This window comes from Cavia porcellus, unplaced genomic scaffold, assembly GCF_034190915.1.
Source record: "Cavia porcellus strain 051 isolate PalLab524CR breed Dunkin Hartley unplaced genomic scaffold, mCavPor4.1 scaffold_6, whole genome shotgun sequence".
In the NCBI taxonomy this organism is placed as follows: domain Eukaryota; kingdom Metazoa; phylum Chordata; class Mammalia; order Rodentia; family Caviidae; genus Cavia; species Cavia porcellus.
The window spans coordinates 38,570,234-38,586,414 of record NW_026947489.1 but is presented as its reverse complement, the minus strand read 5'-3'; the positions used below and the strand labels follow the sequence as shown (position 1 = coordinate 38,586,414).

The 16,181-nt window shown below is 42.8% G+C and overlaps 1 protein-coding gene across 16 annotated transcripts in view; it reads right to left on the bottom strand.

The window, feature by feature from the left end:
* The window catches only part of Arhgef11 (Rho guanine nucleotide exchange factor 11), a 117,974-nt gene that overhangs the window by 14,779 nt on the left and 87,014 nt on the right, over positions 1-16,181 (bottom strand). For 8 of the 16 annotated variants that reach the window (XM_013158671.3, XM_063250340.1, XM_063250348.1 and 5 more), the window contains 10 exons: positions 12,962-13,036; positions 12,663-12,764; positions 11,545-11,643; positions 10,043-10,085; positions 8,713-8,809; positions 8,473-8,595; positions 6,546-6,569; positions 5,236-5,377; positions 4,824-4,923; positions 3,921-3,950 (listed from right to left, as the gene is read on the bottom strand). In XM_013158671.3, coding sequence (XP_013014125.2) covers positions 3,921-3,950; positions 4,824-4,923; positions 5,236-5,377; positions 6,546-6,569; positions 8,473-8,595; positions 8,713-8,809; positions 10,043-10,085; positions 11,545-11,643; positions 12,663-12,764; positions 12,962-13,036 — 835 coding nt within the window. The remainder of the gene's footprint in view (positions 1-3,920; positions 3,951-4,823; positions 4,924-5,235; positions 5,378-6,545; positions 6,570-8,472; positions 8,596-8,712; positions 8,810-10,042; positions 10,086-11,544; positions 11,644-12,662; positions 12,765-12,961; positions 13,037-16,181) is intronic. The other 8 variants (XM_063250341.1, XM_063250350.1, XM_063250339.1 and 5 more) reach the window with 4 other exon arrangements.

The window sequence follows — 16,181 nt, the reverse complement described above, 5'->3', positions numbered from 1 at the left end:
TGCTTTCAGTTCTAGGATGACTTCTCAGGGCATTCACTCCCCACTAGCCCAGAAGACAGCAATGAGCAAGCATGGATGAGAACAGCATGGGCCCAGAGGCAGGAGACATGTTTTTGGTTCTGGTTCTTCTATGACTCACAGATTGACCCCAGGCAGTTCTTGTATATTTCTGAGCCTACTCTTTTCTCCCATGCAAAATGAGAGGGGTTGAAGCACATTTTCTATGAAGTCCTCTTTTGGCTCTCACTCTTCATTATATTACTCTGCTTAAAAATCATAACTGAATTTTTCTTAAGAGCCACATGACAGGCAAAAACCCCTCCCAAAACAAAAAAACCTCAGGAAGACAAAAAACATCCACACAGAACTTGCCAAATCCTATCAGGCATTTTTCAAACTTACATTACTTTTAGAGTTCATTATTTCTGTTTTTCTCTTTTTTTCCTGCCCCTACTTGAGACCCATTAATAAAGAATCAGATCCTTTATCTGAGAGGTAACCCAGGAGAAACAAAAGAGAGACACTCTGGCATTCAAACTCCAACTACTCAGATAAGCTAAGATAGAAAAGGATCTTGTTGAAGGAAATACAGAGGACATGGCACACAGAGCAGATCCTGCAGAAAACTTAGGCCTGAGCATAGCAGCTGGCTCATTTTAAGTCAAAGCTTGGCTCCAAATCCAGTGAGACTGCAGCAGGGCTTGAGCTATAAATGCCACTGTGCCTGAGAACAGTGGCGTGGGTTTGAGTTAGTATAAGCAATTTGGGGGTTTAGGCCTTATTGTAACCACCCTAACCCTCTTCAGATATCCACATATACATATCCACATATACAGACTTGCAAGCTTTCCTGTTTCAAAATTTGACTTTCATAGGCAGGGGCCAGGACAGCACTTTTCTCAACTACATAAATGGCTTTGTATGTGCCTGAGGAACAGGGACTGTCCTATTATTTGAAGGTCAGGACCAGACCTATTGGTCCCAGACTCAACATGGATTGGGCAACGGGACCACTGCAGACACCAAGCAACCCTGAGCCACTCTGGCTGGGGGATGATGTGGAAACTCGGGAATACCCTTTAACAAAAGTTACTGGGCTGAGTCACTGTCCCCTGTCCCACAGGCCAATTGTGTTCAGGATCAAGTTATACAATAGCTATCACACTGGAATAACTGAGGAACTTAAGAGTAACAAGGCAGAAAAAAACCCACATTTTTAAAAGGACAAAGTTTCAGTAGTAGCTTTTGCTTCCCTTCTTCCAGTCCCTGAATGATAATGAACTAAATAAAAGTGAATTAGGTTTTACTAGCATATCAGACAAAAAAGGTATCATGATAGGTGATTATCTTGAAAGCTGAAACACGATATTGAGGCTTTCTAGCATTGATATGTGCCTGATCTCTAGATATGAATACATATTTTTAAAAATTGATTTTTTGGAGGTAGTACTGGGAATCGACTTAGGATGTCATACTTGGTACCACTGGGCTAAATCCTTGGCCCATGAATATGTATTTATTTGATGCCCTGGGAATTTGCAATCTTAAACCAAATCAGGTAATCACAATGACATGGTTGGACTCAGATACTTGGTACTCTTATCCTGACACTGGAGTCAGCTACCTAACTTTGCTCTGCATTCCTGTTCCCTCAAGTTGACAAAGTGCAAGCTCTTGGTAGAACTGCTTGGCTTCTGTGCTTTGCTGTAGTATCAGACCTTCCGTGGCAAGGCTGATGAGAAATTCTTCTGGACAACCCTGGGCCTGGGGCAGGGGCACAGCTAAATGGCAGAATGCTTGCCTACCATTCCCCAGACCCTGGGTTAGAAATATGAGCCTGGATTTCAAAGCCATTCTTTTTTCCTGCTGTTGTATAAGACAATTTTGTTGTGAAACTGGAAACTGAGTCCAGGGCCTCACACTAAGCTACCTTTCCAACACTGTTTTCGTTTTGCTATGCCACCTAATCTGGTTAACTTTCAATACTGTCTCAGCTTAAGTAACTGGAATTATATTCATGTGCCACCATACTGGGTTAAAACCAATAATCATTTTTATTGCTTTATAACTTAATTACTCAGCAGGCTGAGGTAGGAGGCTTGCAAGTCTGAGGCTAGCTGGGCAACTTCGCAAAACTATTTCAAGATAAAAAACAAAAGTGGAAACAGTCTCAAAATAAAAAACAGAAGTGAAAAGACTTAGGTATAGTGGCACATGCCAGTAATCACAGTACTCTGGGAAGCTGAAGCAGGAAGACTACAAATTTCAAACCCAGCTTGGACAATTTAGCAAGATCCTATTTTGAAAGGAAAGCAAAACAAAACAAAACAAGATGACAGAGGGGAACATGAATATAGGAACTTAATAGCTTTATAACAGTAATTTTGAAGATAGTATTTTAAATTGTCACTTTAGCACAAAATGAATTCTAGCTACAGAATAATTCTTGACTGTTCACTGTTCTAATTAGTGCAAACCTAAAAAAATATTGGGGGCTGGAGATTTAGCTCAGTGGCATAAATGCCTGCCTTGCAAGCAGGCAGTTGTGAGTTCGATCCCCGGTACCGATAAAAAGGAAAAAGACAAAAAAAAAAAAAATTTAATTGCAACACATGGACCTCACTAACAGGAATGAATTTGCCCAATTCTTTTGATGTTTTGATCTAGGTTCTAAACTCCTTATAAGTTAGTGCATACTATTATTTGTATTATTATTTGTTTTGGTAGTAGGGAGAGAGAATCCAGGGGCTATTTTTTTTTTTCTCTTCTTCTTTTTTTTTTTTTTTGTGTGTGTCTTTTTCATTTCATTTTTATCGGTACCAAGGATCGAACTCACGACTGCCTGCTTGCAAGGCAGGTGCTTATGCCGCTGAGCTAAATCCCCAGCCCCCCCCCCTTTTCCCCAGGGGCTATTTATGCTTAGCATGGGTTCTACTACTGAGCACCCTTAGCTCTGTCGCTACTTTTTTTTTTTTTTAGTATGCAGATTCTAGATGTTAGGCCTTCTAAAATACAGTTAAGGTTGTTGTGTTTTAACTGTTTTCATTACATAGTGATGGCAGTTAAGAGCCAAAGAAGAGGGGTATGGTGGTGTATGCCTGTAATGCCAGCACTTGGAAGACTCACGCAGGAGGATTGCTGCGAGTTTGAGGCCAGTTTGGGAGCTACATAGTGAGTTCAAGGCCAGCCTAAATTATAGAGCTTTAAAAAAAAAAATTATAGAGCCTTGTTTCAAAAAACCAAAACAGACCCCTCTGCCCCTCACCAAAAAGAGCCAAAGGGATGGATGTACTCCACTGAAGGATTTAAACAAAGTAGATGACATAAGTAAAAGAAAAACTATGAGAGACTCAAAATTTACTGAAAAAACAAAACAAAAAACCCTAAATCTTCCCAAAAGCTGGATCCTTAAAAAGAAAAAAACAAAAACAAAAAAAACAAACAAAAAAAAACAAGGACTTTTATTATTTCAGTTGACAACAAAAATTGGAGGCATTCTTGCTTCTGTTTCATTGCAGGACACCATAGTTTTGAGGATTTCCCTCATTTATACAGAGCCCTGGGCTTTTGGAACCTCATCCATGGAAAGGTGACAGACTCAGGAAAAAGGTCCCAGTCTTTCTTCTGGGGAAAGCTGCTGAAGGACCTAGAAGGCTGACTTTGGCCAGAACCATATGAAGCTCTACCCCATGAGAACCCAGGGCAGCAGGCAAGGCTTCCCACCAGCATAAAGTCAGGAGTCCAGGGACTGTGTCACAGGGGTTGAGCAACAATGAGGGAGACAGAAGAGAAATGGAGAGGAGAAAGGGGGAAGAAAGGGAGATAGACTAGGCAATGAGACAGAAAAGGCAAGATAAGGTATGGGAGATGGAAACATGATGCTAATGCAAAGATAAATCCAAATAAAATAGTCCTTTTACCTTCCACAGGGGACAAGGGAATATGAAATGCTAAAAGAAAAACAAAGAAAAACAAAAGTAAACCATGAAATGTCTAATTGATGTTTCAAGAAACAAAATAAAAATTACATCAAACTGGAAAATGAAAAGGTAATGACAAAACTCAAGGCAAACCCAAGACAGTCTCTTCTTTACCCTCCCCAAATGTAGCCATTTCAGAAAGGGCATCAGACCCACCCTATTGTGACTCACAGATTCCCTGAAATTTGAGACTTACGGTACCAATGGTGAGGGCCAGTGACAATGTCTACATATACGACATGTAGCCGGGAAGAAGTCAGTGATAATCAACTGAATTTCGGGTTGATAGCTTAAAGAAAACTCTGAGTCCCAAACTTGCCCTCTACTCACCTAGTTCTTCTTCTTTTTTTTTTGAGACAGGGTCTCACTGCGTAGTTCAGGCTAGATTTGAACTAACCATGTAGCCCATGCTAACCTTCAACTCAGGGTGATCTTCCTGCCTACTTAAGCCTACTTAAGTCACTCGAAATCCCTACGTTCTAAAACACAGGAGTGCAGGTGAAGCCCACAGATGAAGGTGAGAGACAGGGCACATCAGACCATCTTTACCCAGGTAAAAATACTCTTTTATATCACGGCTGTTTGGTGGCTACAACTGGCTCTGAGTTCCAAGACCCACAGGAAGGCCTGGCCTCCTGGGCTCTGAAATATCCCCTTCAGCTCAAACAGCCTGCGGAAGAGGCAGCTTGGGGAGTAGTAGTAGTGCAGAGAAGCGGCATCTTACTGAGGCTTGGACTTGTGGCTCCCAGAAATACAGGAAGCCCTGGACCAATATACTGTAAGTGATGGGCTGTAAGGACTTTGCCCAAGGAATGTCTGAGGCTGTTATTCCCAAATACTCACTGCTCTGAGAGGAGCTTTTGGGCTTCCCAATGTATTTGAGGATGGGGTTTCGCTTCTTGTCCTCCAAGGCATCCTTTTCTTTCTTGGAATTGCTACTCTGCTGAGACAGGAGACATTGGGGTTTGGAGGAGGTTTTGATCCCCAGACACAGCTGCTCATCACTCTGCCCATGCACCAAGACTGGCCCTAAAGGAGTAACTGGAAAGGTGACTCATGCTTGTACCCTAATGAGCACGGTCACTTCTGGCCAGGCTTAGGGGCTATAGAAGTCTGTTCTAATTTGGGGATTCTCTCTGATTCCACATTCCAAGGTCGACAGGTGGAGCTAGAGAGCTATTAAATGGTTCTCCTGGTCTACTTCAATGCAGAGAACTGCTCCAAGAGAAGTTATGCTTCAGGGGAGCTATGTTACCTTCTTAGTTTTAGGGAAGAAGGGTAGCCACTTGTCCTTGTCAGCAGACTGGGCCTTTTCAGCTGTATTGGAGGGTCGTGCTTCCCGAAGACGGATTCCAGTATGGCTCATGTAGGTATTGAGGGCAAAGTCCATGGGGGCACTGCAAGAAAGAATAGCATTATTAACAAGAAAGAGTGTTGCATTGTTTGCCAGAGAGAAGGGCTAAATACTGCTCCAAACAATCCCTTTGCAGCCATCTTGGAAAATGGCATGACTAGGTTGCTAAGGGTCCAAGTATTCAAAGGGAAGTCTGGAATAATCAAATGGGAGAGCAGGCAGACACTAGCAAAAAGTTTTGGCTGGCACATCTCCTATGAAAAATCTTATTTCTTCTTTAAGCAGAAAGTTATCAGTGAGGGGATGTTGGTCACTTCCTCAAATGTAAGGTTAAGCCATGGCAGCCATGGCAGCCATGGGACTGGTAGAAGCCCACAGCTAACATGTTCAGCATACAGGTAGTGGTTCAGTGGGGGAAAGGAGGAATGCCAACCATCTTCAGACAAGGCACACTGCTTTTACTGCCTCCTGATCCCTAGGAATATGTAGAAGACAGAATAAATTATTAAGGAGCTTCCAATTGCCACAAATGATATTATACAGAGCTTTGTGCTTAAAAATTTGGCCTGCAGTTCTACAGAAAAGATTATCCACTTTGTGGAGACAATGCAGCAAACCTTTAAAAGCCTTGGCTTTATTGCTCTCTTAAACATACTTAACCCCATCTTCTCTCTATGAGTTCTCTATTATGAGAGAATGGAGACTCATTTTATCATCAGCTAATGAGAAAAAAATGAGGTTAAGTATACAGAATACAAACCTCCCACCCCCAAACCAAACCAAACCAAACCAAAACAAAACAAAACCTTTGTGCTAAGAGTAAATGTATTATACTCAGCTCCCTTGTACTAGTGGTGGCAACACAGGCTGACTCCAACCATCACCATCACTTTTGGAAATGGCTTAACAGAAAGAAGTGGAGAGGGTGACACAGAACTCCCTTGAGTAGAGAAGTAGAAGCAGGCCTGGAAATATGAGTTATGAGGGCAACCTGGTGCTTTCACAGTGAGGAGCAGACCTACATCCCCAATGGTCACTGACCATGCAGGGGGCCTGCATCTCACCAGCCTTGTGTGTTCTTTTGCTTATGTCACTTGGAAACTACCTGTGCACACCCACTCACTTGTGGGTGGCAGCAAAGGAAAGCACAGAAGCTCAGTCTCACTCCTTTCATCATAAATACTGCAAGGAACCACCATGAGCTCACTTACCTCCTGTCTTCCTCATACTTGGATCTGGAATAAAACAAAGAACAGATGACTGAGATTTCAAGATAGGCTGGGTATCTGGGAAAAGGCTGGGAGGAATGTGGGTGGGGAGAGTGGGACGAGTATAATAGGTCAGGTTTAGATTCTTGGTCACAACTCTGGAGCCAGTTTGGGGCTCAAAATGTGAGAGGTCTTATTCTCTCAAGGCACTTGGCTAACAGAGTGAGGGTAATGATGATGACACTCTTCTAGCTAAAATGGAGGGGGATGTGGGAAAAATCTCTTGCTTGCTGTTTCAGTGTGTGAAGCTATTATGCAGGAACAGGCTGCTTTCTGTATCCTTCTAGGACTGAGTTAGAAGGGTTGTGTTGACACCAAAGCATGGGGGAAAAATGAGAGCCTCGACTCAAAGGAATCTATCTTAAAGAGGCAAACAGAAACAGCAACTGACGTCCTATAGGACAAGAATTATTCTAAGCTATTTCACATGCATTAATCCATCTCAAAATAATGACAAGAGGGTATTATATCCCCACTTAGTGAGACCAAAACTTCACTGTTTTGAATGGGATCCACTGTAAGTGTGACGCCTATGCTATTAATGGTCATTCCTTATAATTCTGGTGCCTATGGTCTCAAAGAAAGCAGGCTGTCAGATCTGGGTTCCATTCCTGGAGTGGCTGGCGTGATAAATGTTATCTGACCACTTACGGAAACTAAAGCTTCAGAGCCTGACTGAAGATCAGAGGGCTGAGTTTTTAAAACTCATGCACCTTGTGGTTTCATCTCTATACCAGATTTCTTATCAAATGGCAGATTCCTATATGTAGCAACTCCCTCTAATTTCCAGTTTGATGCCCTAAAGAGACCTAAAATTTAACACATTCGTATCTGAGCTTTATTTTTTACAAGACGTAACCATCTGTGTCTTGGTTGATCTAAGTGACCTCCCTTGGTGTCTGCCATCATGCTGCACACAGCGCTCTCCCATGGCTTTCTACTGAGTGAATGTTCCTGGCCCTCTACAGCCTACTTTACTTTCCTCTTCTCCCAGTGCTCATTATTTGTAACATACCACACAATTTACTTACTTATTACATCTACCACAGTGGTCTCCACAAAGGAAAGAACTGCTTTGTTTTCTGGCACACTCGGGAATGTCCCATGCACAAGTGTTTGGAACAGAGTGGGAATGCTACTGATACTTGTCAAGCTGTCAGCTGAGACTGTCACGATCATCTAGGTCAGTAATGGTGAACCTTTCAGGACTTTCAATGATACAAACATCCCACTGCAGCATGCACGCCATTGGTTTGCCACCACCGATGTAAGTCAATTTCTATTATTTTGCAGATGAGGACTAGAGAGATGGATGGGCTCGATCAAGGTAATGTAACTATGCAATAAGAAGCAGTACTGAGATGTAGAACTACTTCACAGCCTGCAAAGTCCTCAGGAAATCTGTGCTGGGATTTGAGTCACATGACACTTCACAAAACAGGACTAGAGAATGTAGCACATGCAGCTCTGTCAACAGCCCCAGAAGGTTAGTATGGATTATTCCCTTTCAGCCAGTGCTAGCTGCCTCCCCAAAAGAGGCTTATTTACTGAAGCCTGGGCACACTGGTCTCTCAGCTTCAGATACAATCTTAGAGGTAAGAGGGAGGAAGGTCAAGAGGGCTAGAAGGGTCATAGTGTTGCAGGAGTCATGGCTTGTCAAAATTATCAAATGTAAGGAGCTTCAGGCCCTGCAACCCTTTCAATGGTGGCTCTTAGCCTAGAAAATGCAGCAGGAGGGCTTGGCTCTCCCCCAACTCAGCAATGGAGAATAAAGTAAGAAATGGAAGCAAAGAAGGGGGTAAAAACAGACCCATGAGACTGGTCTACCTGTTTAGCACATACAGAGTTTGGGAGTGGAATTGGGACTCACAAGATTTCTCCGAGGGCGGCCAGCTGTTTCTCAGCCACTTGGCGCTCCCGCTGAGGGTCCCCATCCAGATCTAGTAGGTCATTTTCACCATACAGGCTTCCCAGTCCCAGAGTACGCTTTGTTCTACACCAATGATACATATAGTAGGACAAATATAATCACTCCACACACACACTGAGGCAAACATATACATCACAGAAGCAGTGAGAGAGAGGATAGTGGGGTGGGAGCAGGGCACACCTATAATCATGGATTTGCTCTTGGAGCTCTGGCATGGCTGCCTCCTGAGCTTCACAGAGAACACTGCGAGCATCCTCGCCATTCCGCAAGCGCACATCTGTAGAGGGAACCCAGGAAGGCAGAATTAATGGGGTGCAGGGTGGGGTGTGGGTCACTTTTGCTAAGCAGCTCAGGGGTTTCAGCTCTCTGTGTTACTGGGAATAGAGATTGGTTTTCTGCCTCATTAGAATAAAGGAAGTAGAGGCCTATCGTCCATTTAGGTTGTTTCTGAACTCAAAACTAGAATCCTGATGCTCCAGGCCCAAGTCAAGGACAGAAATATTTTCTGAGTAAGTGTTCTATACTCCATTATGAGAAGAAATGTCAAAGGACCCCTGACTAGATGTGTCTAAATGCTGTCCTCTGCCATCAATGTGTAGATCTCAGGAGCTCATTCCTGGCTACTGACCCAGGGGTAGCTCACAAGGCTAAAAGGGGCAAGTACAGAACGTGGTATGAAACAAAGACATACCTTCCTTTCCTGACCCAGTGTCTGGGTCCACACAGGCTAGACTAAATCCCTGGGAGCAGTTGGCTCACTCTCAATTTTTGAACAAGCTCTGTTTACCTTATCATCTGAGCCAATAAGCTCTCCTCCCTGTCATCTGGGCCACAAATCGCCTCTTTCCAAACGCAGCTTGAAACTTCTAGCCTCTAAAAAGCTTCTAGCTTTGGAGGCTGCCATCCTTGTTATGCTGGCTCTCCTCAATTCTTCCGGATTTAGAAGAAGCTATGTATTCACCCAGTCTGCTGGGTCTTCACTCTAGACTAGCCGCTGAGGGTATTCATTAGTGAACAAAAACAACAAAAATCCAAAGCATCCCCAAATCAAATCAAATCGATACCCACCTCCAAAAAAAAACCGCACGCAAGATTCTGACTTTGAGATGCGGATGGAGTAAGACCCTGGTCTCTGTACTTTTAAGTTCCCTAAGGGATTCTAATGATTGATCTGGCTTAGGAATCCCAGATTGAGTACAGTTCCTCTTTGTATAGAGCCACTGAAGTCCAGAAAGGGCACATGGAAGGCTGGCAGGAAGAGCCCAGGTCTCCTAACTCCAGTTCCAGAGTCTGCCCATGATGAGCTCCACCAGGCAGAGGCAGAGTGATCTGTCAGGTAGGCTTTGTCTATAAACTACTACGAAGAGTTTGGAGGAACTGTCCTGTGGATTGCTTTCCTTTTAGAGGACAGCTTCCCAGGAAGAGAGAGTATGTCTCCTTTGTCCTCTGGAGCCTTCTGAGAGCTCAAAACAAGAAAGGCACTAACAGGAGATGAACTGATCCAACTTACCAATTTCAGCCTGTAACATCTCAGGTATCTTCACTCTGAGAGGCTACAAAACACAAGAGTAGGGTTAGAGGTCTCATGTGCCAGGGGGACGGACAGGTGCAGGTGGGGAGGGCTCGACAAGGCTACCTTCTGTCCTTTTGTTTTCCATATGTGGCATGGGGATGAACCTAGGGCAAACCCCCTCTCCCCTGGCCCCATATCTATATCCTCCTCCTTTCTCTTCCAACTATATACCTGAATTCTAAGCCAAAGTTTTTGGGAAATGGAATCTGAGGCTACAGGGCAAGTTGGTACTACATTCTCAGGAAACATCAGGGTACATGGGAAAGGCATGTTATTCCAAAAAGTTGGCTGGTGCTAATAAGAAATAAATACTTGCTAGGCTATTTGATGGGCTCCTCCCCATCACTCCAAAAGGAAAACTAGCCCTTAACACACCTAGATTTGCAGTTAACACAGTGTTCTGGCTTCTGCTGTATGAGTCTATGACACTTGGATACCTGAGTGGCTCCCCAACAACCAAAGAGCACAACTGGCAGCTCTAACCTCCTTGCTAAGAGCCACTTAAGGGGATGAAAAATATTGAGGAAGATCAATTTTTCTAACCTGATTAGCCTTAGCTTACTGCTGTAAGAATAAAGTCATGTTGGAATTAGTTCAGTTGATCAGATTAGAAAGTTAGGGAACTGACCTCTGCAGGTTGTAGTCTCTGTCAGGATGGCCCTGACACACTCTGGAATTACATTCAGATGCAGAGAGTGCTCACCTGTCCCAGATTTACAGCTCTCCCACCTGACTCCTGCCTTTGGGTAGTAAGAGCAAGTCAGCTTCAGAAACCCAGGATTGCCTTGCTTTACTGACCTAGTTCACCTCTCTTTCTTTATCTAGGTAGAGGGAAGGGTATAGGGTTGAGGGAGTAATTCAAATTTGGTGCAATCTCTTTCTTTCTCCAAACATTCGGCGGGGGGGTGGGGGGGTGGTGGTGGTGTAATATATGTATTCTATATGTAAAACTAAAGAGATGGAGAGGAGATCAATTCTTTGAGGAGATGTAGGAACAGCTCCAGATATCTCAAACTCTCAGCCTAGATGTCTCTTTAAAAATCTATTTCCAGGGGCTGGGGATTTAGCTCAGTGGCATAAGCACCTGCCTTGCAAGCAGGCAGTCATGAGTTCGATCCCTGGTACCGGTAAAAATGAAAAGGCCAAAAAAAAAAAAAAAAAAAAGAAAAAAAAAATCTATTTCCACTTGGCCTGAATGGGTTTTTTTTGGTCTCTGAGACAGGGTCTTGCTATGTAGATCAGGTTGGTCTTGAGCTCACTTTGTAGCCCAGGTTGGTCTCAAATTTGCAATGATCCTCCTGCCTCAGCCTTCCAAGTGCTGAGATTACAGGCATAAGCCACCACGCTCAGCTTGGCCTGAATGTTTTGTTTAGTTTTTCTTCTGCCTGAGTGCTCCAAAGGGTATAAAGAAGTTATAATTCAATTCATGACTGCCTTACCGCATTTTTTTCTAGGAAAATATTCCAGATGTCTTTTCCCAAACTCCGGGAATCTTTGGTGTTTGTCTGCTGATAAACTTCTACACACAAGTAAAAAAGCTAGAAAGAGAGAAGTGGATTAGAATAGTGATACTCAACCAAGAGTGACTTACCCCAGGAGATGTCTGGAGATGCTTTTAATTGTTACAACTCTGGGAAGTGGGTGCTCCTTGTATTTAATGGGTAGGGCCCATTAAATTGAATAGGAATGTTCAGTTAATCAATGCTGAGCAAATGGATGTTATTCTGACCTCTATAATCATCATATTCCCAGAAAGAAAGCAGCAGTTCATGCCCTGGCAAGAGACTTATGAAGAATACAACATTGACTGAGTCCTTGATCCACCTTGCTTTCTAATCAACTGAGCAGAAAGAAAGAAACTGCAAGGCTGCTGGCTTGGAGCACTGCCCCAGTATCTATGGGCTCCATAGCGCCATGCAGCTTCTTGCTATCACCTGTAGACTGAAAACTCTTCTGCTAGCTTTTTTGCAGTAATTATTTGCAAGAGCCATTCTTTCAATTCCCCATCAATCTGTACCTAGCCTTTACTACTTTCATTTAAAAAATCCAGATTATCCTCTTTAAGAACTGATCCTAAACTGATCAAGAATGATACTGCTCCTGGCTTAGCTCTTGCCATTACTTTTTTTTTGAGACAGGGTCTTGCTATGTATGTAGCCCAGGCTAACCTTAAACTCACTGTGTATCCCAGGCTGGGCTTGAACTCATGGTGATTCTCCTGGCTCAGCCTCCTGAGTACTGGGATTACAGGCATGTATCACCATACCTGGCATCTTGCCACTACTACTACTTTTTTTTTGTAGTACTGGGGATTGAACCCAGGGCCTTGTACATGCAAGGCAAGAACTCTATAATTCAGCCAAATCTCCAGCTCACCACCACTTCTTAAACTACTAATGTAGTTAGCTTCTGATAGCATTCCTCTGCTTTTCTATTTTATTTCTGTCCTCAAGATGCTTGACTACATCCAGACATTTAGAGATGAGGGACAGAAGCCAGAGATTCTCTTTGCTAAGAATAAGTAGGCTCTCAAACAAAACTAATACTGCTGACTTACCAGTGGACTGGGGTCTGCCTGAGAGAAGATATAACGTAGGAAAACTGCCAGGTGAGCTGGACGTGACTTCAGTTTTTCAAGATCCTGGAAGATGATGTCGCTCTGGAAGGCAGAAGGATGAAAACGCCTGGAGGCACTGAAGCAGGAGACAGCACAGCTTGCTCTAGTTTTGATCCCATGCTCACCTCCTTGCAGGCACCCTCTCCACACTGCCCTCACAGCTGGGCAGACACTATTTGTAGGCAATGGTGGAGTATATGACAAAGAATGATGAAAGGAGAAAACCTGGCAATGATTACCTCGTTGTTGAAATAACCTGGGTCATAATCTTCCTCTGGGCCAATAATCAAAGGTTTTGGGACTGGATCCACACCCTAGGAAAGAGAATCAAGTTGTACAGATGAGACATTACTGAGGACAGAGATTCAACCTCTTCTACTCAAGCACTCTGGTCTGCTTAGAAACAGTAGTACACTCACAAAGAAAGCCAGTAGTCTGGTAAATGCTGAAATCTCACTACTACCCACAAATCTCAGAGCACAGATGCAATGATTTCCACGTGCAGAAAGTCAACTGCTTCTGGTGAGCATAGCAGACTCGGAGCAGCCTGGTCACATGATGTACGAAGATTGGAAATAAGAGAAAGTGCCATTTCTTTCTGTTTGCAAAAGATCTGGGGAGGGAGTATCGGCCAACAAAATAAGAGTCTACAGCATCTCCTTGACTATTGGGAGGCTGTGCTATTTTCCTAAATAGACTAAACAGCCACCCTCCAACCTAAACCACACCACCCAAATTCAGTGTCTGTTACAATGCCATTGCATAGTTGTACGCCTAGCAAGTCCTGACGGCTCAATAATAGAAAGCCTAGAAGTGGATCTGTCTCTTCCTGAACAAAAGGGGATGGAGTTGATATTTCTCAAACATCATTTGCATTACATTCTCATGTTTATTCAAGAATCGGTGGTAGATCCCTATTAACTGTTAAAATTCAAGCTTCTTAGCCTGGCTTTCCTCTTTTTCCCCTTTATGTCAATTTTAATGAAAACTTAATTCTAACTGACATGCCACTGATCACTGAATATGTTCGTTCCAGCTTGAACTGCTGGTGTGCTTGTACAGTTGGCAGTGGTACAGTCATGCATGTAACCTCAATGGTTCAAATTGCGTGGCAGCGAGACATACAAATTACAGCCCTGTCATGAATGTCTAAAAAGTGAGATTTTATATTGCATGTAGTTTTCAGATATTTCATGGGAGCATTTCTTCTAAAGGTGCCTTGAGCTTTTTCTTAAAGATTCAGATCTTTTCTATCACACAACATGAAGGATCTGGAAAGTATAGCAGAGATCAAAGTCTAATACTGGTGATGTTATAATGGAGAAAAGGGAGGCCCAGAGAGATGAACTGCCACGCTCTAAACAGCAGCCAGTGCTGGAGTGCTGTACTTAGACTTCTTAGACATACCCAGGCTCTGAACTCTTGGGGTCAAGGATCCTCAGGGGTTGCTAAATGAACACTTCTGGCTCTAGTCTGCTTTCTAGTGAAAAGCATCAAAAAAAACCTTAGGTTTTTCCTTGTTTAGGGAGAGGATTTTTAAGTCTCTACAAATACATATATAAAACTAGACTGTGCATCTTAGTTAAAAATCAAACATAAAGGTGAGTATGGTGTTGCACGTCTGTAATCTCAGTTCTTGGGTGGCTGAGGCAGGAGGCCTGCCTTAAGTTTGAGGTTAGCCTGGGTCACATAGCAAGACCCTGTCTTCAAAAGCCAAACCAACCAATCAACCAACCAACCAAACAAACACACAAACAACAACAACAAAAAAAACTCAAACATTATAGAAAGAATCAAGATGTATTATGTACATACACCAACTCCCCATGAGAAAAGTGAGCAATGAATACTACAAACATGTACTTTATTATTTTTTTTTATGAATACAAATTTACTTGTCCAGGAATGACAAGTTTGTAACTTGTGATTATATGAAAATTACTTCATATAATTTTGAAAATACACAGCTCAGACAATTCAAATGAAAACATGTACTTTATTTTTATTTAAAACATGTACTTTAAAAAAAATAAAAGGATTACATCATAGAAAGTGAGAGTTCCCCCATGTTTCCATCTTCCTGCTGCTTATAGTTTTCTTGGACAGTACAGACTTTCCTTTTATGTTTTTATTAATGTAAAATCGTGGAGATACATTTGCTTTTACATGAAGAAAGATAATTTAAATAGTTTTTGAAGGATAGACAAATTCAAAAAAGGTGGAAAGGGCCAAAATAATTTTTTTCCTCCATTCCTGCTCCTGTTAATGATCTAAGGAAAAACCTTCCCTTGGAAGAGGCTCAATCTCCTTCTAATCCTGAAGTTGGTCTTTTAGTTCTACACAGGGAAGAGCAGGGTTGGGCAACCCTGGTTGGAGAGGACAGAGCCTTGTACTGGGGCTCAACAGAACTAAGCTGTAGTTCAACTCTTACGATAACCAGCTGAGTCCCTGGCCAGTCCCTTATAACCTCTCTTTGCCTCCCATTTCTCATTTACCACATGAAATTCTAATAGGCACCTTCTTTCTTGATTATGAGAATCAAGTGAGACTTCCTGTAAAGGGTCCAGTCCCTCAAGAGGACACAGGCATTTACACACGTTAGATATCTCCTCTGCCAAATTCTAAGAATAATTTAATTTTATCCTCCTCAATAGAGAAAATAAGAATATCAAGTACGTTCTTCTTTTTTGTTTTTTGAGACAGGGTCTCACTATGTGCAGTTTAGGCTGGTCCTGAATTTACTATGTAGGCCAGTATGTCCTTGAACCTGTAGCAATCCTGTCCCTGCCTACTGAGTGCTGGGAGTATAGGTATGTACCACCACATCTGGCTGCACCATAGATCCTGACTAGAATTGTTTTCTTTGGTATAGTACTAGGCATTAAATCCAGAGAGCACTGAGTTACATTCCTAGTCTTTCTAAATTTTGAGACAAGGTCTCACTAAGTTGCCCAGCTTGGCCTCAACTTGCAATCTTCTTGCTTCAGCCTTCTGAGTAGCTAGGATGCAGGCATGTGCCACTAAATCTGGCTGCCAATTTTCTGTTGATGACTGATAACTCTGGATTTAAAAAAAGTAAGTCTCGGCTGGGGATATAGCTCAGTGGCACAAGTGCAAGTGCCTGTCTAGCAAGCATGATGTCATGAGTTTGATCCCCAGTACACCACCCCCCCGCCCGCCCCCCTCCCGCCCGCCCCCCCCCCAAAAAAAAAGAAAGTCTCACCTAGACCATAGCACTTTGATTATGGATCAGTGGGAACTCAGTTTTGAGAACTGTGAGTTTGTTTTCTGGGTAAGTCCTCCCTATGATGATACTCAGAAGACAATTCTGATTAGTACTATTTCAAAGTATTCTCTCATTAATTCATTAAACATTACGAAGTACCCACTGCTAAAGTTTGGATTTTTAATGTCTTCCAATGTTTTATGTACTAAAGACTTGGTCATCAACTTGTGGTG